Raw genomic sequence first — 9,079 nt, 5'->3', positions numbered from 1 at the left:
ATGAAACCAGAAATATCCGGTTGTGTTTTGGCTAACTCAATCCCAGATATTGCTATAGACTCTGTGTTTATGATTTCTGGATATTATCAATGGACATTATTTTTTTGAATGTTTTTTATCAGGGACCATTTAATTTTGTGCTGGGAAACACTAATTGTTTCCAAATGGAGAAACCAGCTCTACACATTCGTATTTTCTAGTGAGAAAGCTAGAGGAACTGCGGCAAACAAACATGATATTTCTGTTTGTGTAGGTGACATTTTATGCACTTGCTTTACGAAAAGACTTTGCTTTTCTCCAAAACCATTTTTACTGTGATTGTCTGTGTGTATTGTATACAAATTCCACACCAGTTTGTCCAGATATGACTGGATGCAACCAGAAATATACGGTTGTGTTTTGGCTATCTCAATCCCACATTTTGCAAGAGCCACTGTTTTTGTGTTTTCTGGATATTATCGACGGACTTTATTTTATTGAATGTTTATTATCAAGGAACATTTAATTTTGTGCTGGGAAACACTAGTTGACTCCACATGGAGACAACAGCTCTACACATTTGTATTTTGTAGGGAGAAAGCTCAAGAAACTGCAGGAAACAAACATGATATTTCTGTTTGTATAGATGACATTTTATGCACTTGCCTTACGGAAAGACTTTGCTTTTCTTCAAAACCATTTTTACTTTGATTATTTGTGTCCATTGTATACGAATTCCACACCACTTTGTATGGATATGACTCGATGAAACCATAAATATCCGGTTGTGTTTTGGCTAACTCAATCCCACATATTGAGACAGCCTCTGTGTTTGTGTTTTCTGGATATTATTGATGAACTTTATTGTTTTGAATTTTTTTATAAGGGAATATTTAATTTTGTGCTTGGAAACACTAACAGCTTCCACATGGAGACACCAGCTCCACACATTCTTATTTTCTAGGGAGAAAGCTAGAGGAAGTGAGGAAAACACAGGGGGGGCGGTGCTGTGACGCGCCTGGTGGGCGGTCCTCGCGCGCGCACTGCTCTCCTTTTCTCAGGTCTCGGAATTCACTAGCTGTGATCGAGGCGGCGGCGGCATCGAGCGAGTCCTTGTGGTCTAGATAAATCAGGAAAAATGTCTCTCTATCCATCTCTTGAAAACTTGAAGGTAGACAAAGTAATTCAGGCTCAGACTGCTTTTTCTGCAAACCCTGCCAACCCAGCAATTTTGTCAGAAGCTTCTGCTCCCATCTCTCAAGATGGAAATCTTTATCCTAAACTGTATCCTGAACTATCTCAATGCATGGGCCTGAGTTTAAATGAAGAAGAAATACATGCAATTCTGGTGATGGTCTCTGGAGCACCACTTCAGGGGCAGTTGGTAGCAAGACCTTCCAGTATGAACTATATGGTGGCTCCTGTAACTGGAAATGATGTTGGGATTCGCAGAGCAGAAATTAAACAAGGGATTCGTCAAGTCATTTTATGTAAGGATCAAGATGGAAAAATTGGACTCAGGCTTAAATCAATAGATAATGGTATATTTGTTCAGCTAGTCCAGGCAAATTCTCCAGCCTCATTGGTTGGTTTGAGATTTGGCGACCAGGTACTCCAGATCAATGGTGAAAACTGTGCAGGCTGGAGCTCTGATAAAGCTCACAAGGTGCTCAAACAGGCTTTTGGAGAGAAGATCACAATGACCATTCGTGACAGGCCTTTTGAGCGGACAATTACTATGCATAAGGACAGTACTGGAAACGTTGGCTTTATCTTTAAAAATGGGAAAGTAACATCCATAGTGAAAGATAGTTCTGCAGCCAGAAAGGGTCTTCTCACGGAACATAACATCTGTGAGATCAACGGCCAGAACGTCATTGGATTGAAGGACTCTCAAATTGCAGACATACTATCAACATCTGGGAATGTAGTTACCATCACAATCATGCCTACTTTTATCTTTGAACATATTATTAAACGGATGGCGCCAAGCATTATGAAAAGCCTGATGGATCACACCATCCCTGAAGTTTAACAGTTAGGACACAATGGAAACAGCTGAGCATCTCCAGTTTCCTTTCTCAACTACTTCTGTATTATGCACACGAAGCTTTCCCGGAGCCAGGGAGCATATGCTGCATGAGGACCTTCCCATCTCACGTTATGGCTGGGAATCTACTGGTTCATCTGATCTCCTCAGATTTCACAGTCGTTGTAGTCTTAGCCTGGTTTTACAGCTGTGAAACTTTCACAAGATTGACTGACTTTCCTAGAATAGTTTCTCTACTGGAAAACTGATGTTTTTCTAAGCCATTGTGACGAGGGTGATTGATGCCAGCTTAGCTTTGTATGAGAACCAGTTACCTTTCTTCTAGGTAATGAGTAGTGCTCTTCACGTCATTTTAGTTCTATGGTATATTTGCATTTTTAACAAGTACGTGATAGTACATTTAGAGTGATTGCCTTTGGTAGGTTTTTTTCTCCCTCTGTATGTATGTAAACACCAATTAGGTAATGCTGGTTTCATTCCAAGTAAGCATTATACAGTTTATGTAGGTTATAAGAGATTATGATGATTGTCATTAAATTTTCACTACCTTCACTAATATGCTTCAACTGTCGCCTTAACTATGCTAAGCTCTAGAACAAAAGCCAAAATATAATTATTGCTGCCTTCCTAAAACTCAAAATGTAGTTCTGTATTAAGCTGAAATGTGCACTAGCCCAAAAGAGGTTAATAGTACTTTCTGAGCTATAGCATAGCTGCTTGGTTGTATTTGACATTTTCTAGTCATCACGTAACAGAAATATCTTCTCCAAGTTGCCAGTACTGCTTCCTGAGAAACAAAGCGCTATATATTTAATGTAAAATTTCTTATACTAAACAGGATGAACTTTTGATTCCTCTTTTCATTAGTAGATTAAGTAGAATAATACTAATTTTGGCATCTGAATGTTAAAATTATGTAACCTACCTATTTTGGGAAAAACGTTTTCCTGGTAATTTGTTCCATTTCCTGACTCTTACCTGCAAACAAAGTGACAGTGACACTTTATCTTTTTTTTCTGTTTTTGTTTATGCCCATCCTAATTAAACATGTATAAAGTGAAAAAAAAAGGAAGTGCGGAAAACAAACATGATATTTCTGTTTGTATAGATGACATGTTATGCAATTGCCTAACAGAAATACTTTGCTTTTATCCAAAACCATTTTTACTGTGATTTTCTTGGTCCATTGCATATGAATTCCACACCACTTTGTCAGGATATGACTGCATGAAACCAGAAATATCTGGTTGTCTTCTGGCTAACTCAATCCGTAATATTGCTACAGCCACTGTGTTTGTGTCTTCTGGATATTATGGGCAGACTTTATTATTTTGAATGTTTTTTCTCAGGGAACATTTAATTTTGTGCTTGGAAACACTAATTGGTTCCACATGGAGACACCAGCTCAACAGATTCGTATTTTCTAGGGAGAAAGCCAGATGAACTGCGGCAAACAAACATGATATTTCTGTTTGTATAGGTGACATTTTATGCACTTGCTAAATGGAAACACTTTGCTTTTCTCCAATACCATTTTTACTGTGATTGTCTGTGTCAATTGCATACGAGTTATACACCACTTTGTCAGGATATGATTGGATGAAACCAGAAATATCAGGCTGTGTTTTGGCTAACTCAACCCCACATGTTGCGACAGCCTCTGTGTTTGTGTTTTCCAGATATTATCGATGGACTTTATTGTTTTGAATGTTTTTATCAGGGAACATTTAATTTTGTGCTGGGAAACACTAATTTGTTCTTCATGGAGCCACCAGCTCTACACATTTGTAATTTGTAGGGAGAAAGCTAGTGGAACTGCGACAAACATGATATTTCTGTTTGTATACGTGACATTTTATGCACTTGCCTAACAAAAATACTTTTCTTTTCTTTAAAACAATTTTTACTGTGAAGTTCCCGGTCCATTGCATACAAATTCCACACAACTTTGTCAAGATATGACTGGATGAAACCAGAAATATCCGGTTGTGTTTTGGCTAATAAAATCCCACATACTGCGACAGCCTCTGTGTTTGTGTTTTCTGGATATTATCGACGGACTTTATTTTATTGAATGTTTTTTGTCAGGGAACATTTAATTTTGTACCGTAGAAACACTAATTGGTTCCACATGGAGACACCAGCTCTACACATTCGTATTTTGTAGGGACAAAGCAAGAGGAACTGTGGCAAACAACATGATATTTCTGTTTGTATAGGTGACATTTTATGCATTTGCCTAACGGAAATACTTTGCTTTTCTTCAAAAACATTTTTACTGTGATGTTCCTGGTCAATTGCATACAAATTCCACATCACTTTGTCAAGATATGACTGGATGAAACCAGAAATATCCGGTTGCGTTTTGGCTAACAAAATCCCACATGTTGTGACAGCCTCTTTGTTTGTGATTTCTGGATATTATCTACGGACTTTATTGCTTTGAATGTTTTTATCAGTTAACATTTAATTTTGTACCGTAGAAACACTAATTGGTTCCACAGGGAGACACCAGCTCTACACATTCGTATTTTCTAGGGAAAAAGCTAGATGAACTGCGGCAAACAAACATGATATTTCTGTTTGTATACGTGACATTTTATGCACTTGCCTAACGAAGAGACTTTGCTTTTCTTCAAAAACATTTTTGCTGTTATGTCCCCGGTCCTTTGCATACGAATTCCACATCACTTTTTCAGGATATGACTGGATGAAACCAGAAATATCCGGTTGTGTTTTGGCTAACAAAATCCCACATGTTGTGACAGCCTCTTTGTTTGTGATTTCTGGATATTATCTACGGACTTTATTGCTTTGAATGTTTTTATCAGTTAACATTTAATTTTGTACCGTAGAAACACTAATTGGTTCCACAGGGAGACACCAGCTCTACACATTCGTATTTTCTAGGGAAAAAGCTAGATGAACTGCGGCAAACAAACATGATATTTCTGTTTGTATACGTGACATTTTATGCACTTGCCTAACGAAGAGACTTTGCTTTTCTTCAAAAACATTTTTGCTGTTATGTCCCCGGTCCTTTGCATACGAATTCCACATCACTTTTTCAGGATATGACTGGATGAAACCAGAAATATCTGGTTGTGTTTTCACTAACAAAATCCCACATGTTGTGACAGCCTCTGTGTTTGTGATTTCTGGATATTATCGATGGACTTTATTTTTTTAAAAGTTTTTTATCAGGGAACATTTAATTTTATGCTTAGTAACACCTATTGGTTCCACATGGAGACACCAGCTCTACACATTCGTATTGCCTAGGGAGAAAGCTAGAGGAACTGTGGCAAACATGATATTTCTGTTTGCATAGATGACATTTTATGCACTTGCTCAACGGAAAGACTTTGCTTTTCTCCGAAACCATTTTTACTGTGATTTTCTCGGTCCATTGCATACGATTTCAACACCACTTTTTCCTGATATGACTGGATGAAACCAGAAATATCCGGTTGTGTTTTGGCTAAAGCAATCCCAGATATTGCGACAGCCTCTGTGTTTCTGTTTTCTCTATATTATCGATGGACTTAATCGTTTTCAATGTTTTTTATCAGGGAACATTTAATTTTGTGCTGGGAAACACTAATTGGTTCCACATGGAGACACCAACTCTACACATTCGTATTTTCTAGGGAGAAAGCTGGAGAAACTGTGTCAAACCATCATGATATTTCTGTTTGTGTAGATGTCATTTTATGCACTTGCCTAATGTAAAGACATTGTTTTTCTCCGAACCATTTTTACTGTGATTGTCTGTGACTATTTTGAACGAATTCCACACCACTTTGTCAGGATATGACTTTATGAAACCAGAAATATCCGGTTGTGTTTTTGCTAACTCAGTAACACATATTGCAACAACCTCTGTGTTTGTGTTTTCTGGATATTATCGACGAACTTTATTGTTTTAAATATATTTTATCAGGGAACATTTAATTTTGTGCTTGGAAAAACTCATTGGTTCCACAGGGGACACCACATCTACACATTCGTATTTTCTAGGGAGAAAGCTAGAGGAACTGCGGCAAACAAACATGATATTTCTGTTTGTATAGATGACATTTTATGCACTTCCTAACGAAAAGACTTTGCTTTTCTCCAAAACAATTTTTACTGTGATGTTCACGGTCCATGGTATACGAATTCCACGGCAGTTTGTCAGGATATGACTGCATGAAACCAGAAATATCCAGGTTTTCTTTGGCTAACTCTATGCCACATATTGCGACAGCCTCTGTGTTTGTGTTTTCTGGATATTATCCATGGACTTTTTTGTTATGAATGTTTTTTATCAGGGAACATTTAATTTTGTGCTTGGAAACACTAATTGGTTCCACATGGAGACACCAGCTCTACACATTCATATTTACTAGGGAGAAAGCTAGAGGAATTGCAGCAAGCAAACATGATATTTCTGTTTGTATAGATGAGATTTTATGCACTTGCCTAATGAAAAGACTTTGCTATTCACCAAAACCATTTTTACTATGATTGTCTATGTCCATTGTATATTAATTCCACACCACTTTCTCCGGATATGACTGCTTGAAACTAGAAATATCCTTTGTGATTTGGCTAACTCAATGCCAGATAATGCGACAGGCTCTGCGTTTGAGTTTTCTGGATATTGTTGATGGATTTATTATTTTGAATGTTTTTTATCAGGGAACATTTAATTTTATACATGGAAACACTAATTGCTTCCACATGGAGACACACCAGCTCTACACATTCGAATTTTGTAGGGAGAAACCTAGAGGAACTGGGGCAAACAAACATGATATTTCGGTTTGTATACATAATACTTTTTTAACTTGCTGACGAAATATATTTACTCTTTCCAAAACCATTTCTACTGTGATTGTCTATGTTCATTGTATAGGAATTCCACAACACTTTCTCCAGATATGACTGGATGAAAACGGAAATATCCAGTTATGTTTTGGCTAACTCAATCCCACATATTGCTACAGCCTCTGTGTTTGTGTTTTCTGGATATTATCGACCGACTTTATTATTTTCAATGCTTTTTATAAGGGAACATTTAATTTGTGCTTGGAAACACTAATTGGTTCCACATGGAGACACCAGCTCTACACATTCGTATTTGTTGGGAGAAAGCAAGAGGAACTGTGGCAAACAAACATGATATTTCTGTTTGCATAGATGACATTTTCTGCACTTACCTAACGAAAACACTTTGCTTTTCTCCAAAACCATTTTACTGTGATTGTCTGTGTCAATTGCATACGAATTCCACACCACTTTGTCCCGATATGACTGGATGAAACCAGAAATATCCGGTTGTGTTTAGGCTAACTCAATAAGAAACATTGTGAAAGCCTCTGTGTTTGAGTTTTCTGCATATTATCGATGGACTTTATAGTTTTGAATGTTTTTTTCAGGTAAGATTTAATTTTGTGCTGGGAAACACTAGTTGAATCCATATGGAGACACAAGCTCTACATATTCGTATTTTCTAGAGAGAAAGCTAGAGGAACTCCGGCAAACAAACCTGAAATTTCTGTTTGTATAGATGACATTTTATGCACATGCCTAACGAAAAGACTTTGCTTTTCTCCAAAACCATTTTTACTGTGATGTTCGTGGTCCATGGCATAGGAATTCCACACAACTTTGTCAGGCTATGCTTGGATGAAACGAGAAATATCCGGTTGTGTTTTGGCTAACTCAATCCCAGATATTGCGACAGACTCTGTGTTTGTGTTTTCTGGATATCATCGATGGACTTTATTGTTTTGAATGTTTTTTTTTTTCTTGGAACATTTAATTTTGTGCTGGGAAACACTAATTGGTTCCACATGGAGACACCAGCTCTACACATTCGTATTTTCTAGGGAGAAAGCTAGAGAATCATCGGCAAACAAACATATTTCTGTTTGTATAGGTGACATGTTATGCACTTGCGTAACAAAAAGACTTTGCTTTTCTTCAAAACCATTTTTACTGTGATGTTCCTGTTCCATTGCATATGAATTCCACACAACTTTGTCAGGATACTACAGGATGAAACCAGAAATATGCGGTTGTGTTTTGGCTAACTGAATCCCACATATTGCGACAGCCTCCGTGTTTCTGTTTTCTGGATATTATCGAGGAACTTTATTATTTTAAGTGTTTTTTATAAGGGAACATTTAATTTTGTGCTTGGAAACACTAATTGGTTCCACATGGAGACACCAGCTCTACACATTCGTATTTTGTAGGGACAAAGCAAGAGGAATGTGATAAACAAACATGATATTTCTGTGGTATAGGTGACATTTCATGAACTTTCCTAACAGAAACATTTTGCTTTTCTCCAATACCATTTAACTGTGATTGTCTGTGTCCATTGCATATGAATTCCACACCACTTTGTCCCGATAAACTGGATGAAACCAGAAGTATCCAGTTGTGTTTTGCCTACCTCACTCCCACATGTTGCGACAGACTCTGTGCTTGTGTTTTCTGGATATTATCGATGGACTTTATTGATTTAAATGTTTTTTATCAGGGAACATTTAATTTTGTGCTTGGAAACACTAATTGGTTCCACATGGAGACATCAGCTCTGCACATTCGTATTTTCTAGGGAGAAAGCCAGAAGAACGCGGGAAAAAATCATGATATTTCTGTTTGTGTAGGTGACATTTTATGCACTTGACTAACGAAAAGACTTTGCTTTTCTCAAAACCATTTTTACTGTGATTGTCTGTGTGTATTGTATACAATTTCCACACCACTTTCTCCAGATATGATTCGATGAAACCAGAAATATCAGGTTGTATTTTTGCTAACTCAATCCCACATGTTGCGACAGCCTCTGTGTTTGTGATTTCTGGATATTATCCATGGACTTTTTTGTTATGAATGTTTTTTATCAGGGAACATTTAATTTTGTGCTGGAAACACTAATTGGTTCCACATGGAGACACCAGCTCTACACATTCATATTTACTAGGGAGAAAGCTAGAGGAATTGCTGCAAGCAAACATGATATTTCTGTTTGTATAGATGAGATTTTATGCA

At 37.2% G+C, this 9,079-nt stretch overlaps 1 protein-coding gene across 1 annotated transcript; it reads left to right on the top strand.

Moving 5' to 3' along the window:
* Positions 1-1,336: 1,336 nt before the first annotated feature.
* Positions 1,337-2,126, top strand: LOC133754911 (syntenin-1-like). Its single transcript, XM_062185255.1, has one exon. It carries the CDS (start codon positions 1,382-1,384, stop codon positions 2,012-2,014), a length of 633 nt encoding a protein of 210 aa, XP_062041239.1. The 5' UTR covers positions 1,337-1,381; the 3' UTR covers positions 2,015-2,126.
* Positions 2,127-9,079: the final 6,953 nt, after the last annotated feature.

This window comes from Lepus europaeus, unplaced genomic scaffold, assembly GCF_033115175.1.
Source record: "Lepus europaeus isolate LE1 unplaced genomic scaffold, mLepTim1.pri SCAFFOLD_30, whole genome shotgun sequence".
Classification (NCBI taxonomy): Eukaryota; Metazoa; Chordata; class Mammalia; order Lagomorpha; family Leporidae; genus Lepus; species Lepus europaeus.
Note: the sequence above shows the minus strand (reverse complement) of the source record. Positions and strands in the feature narration are given on the sequence as shown.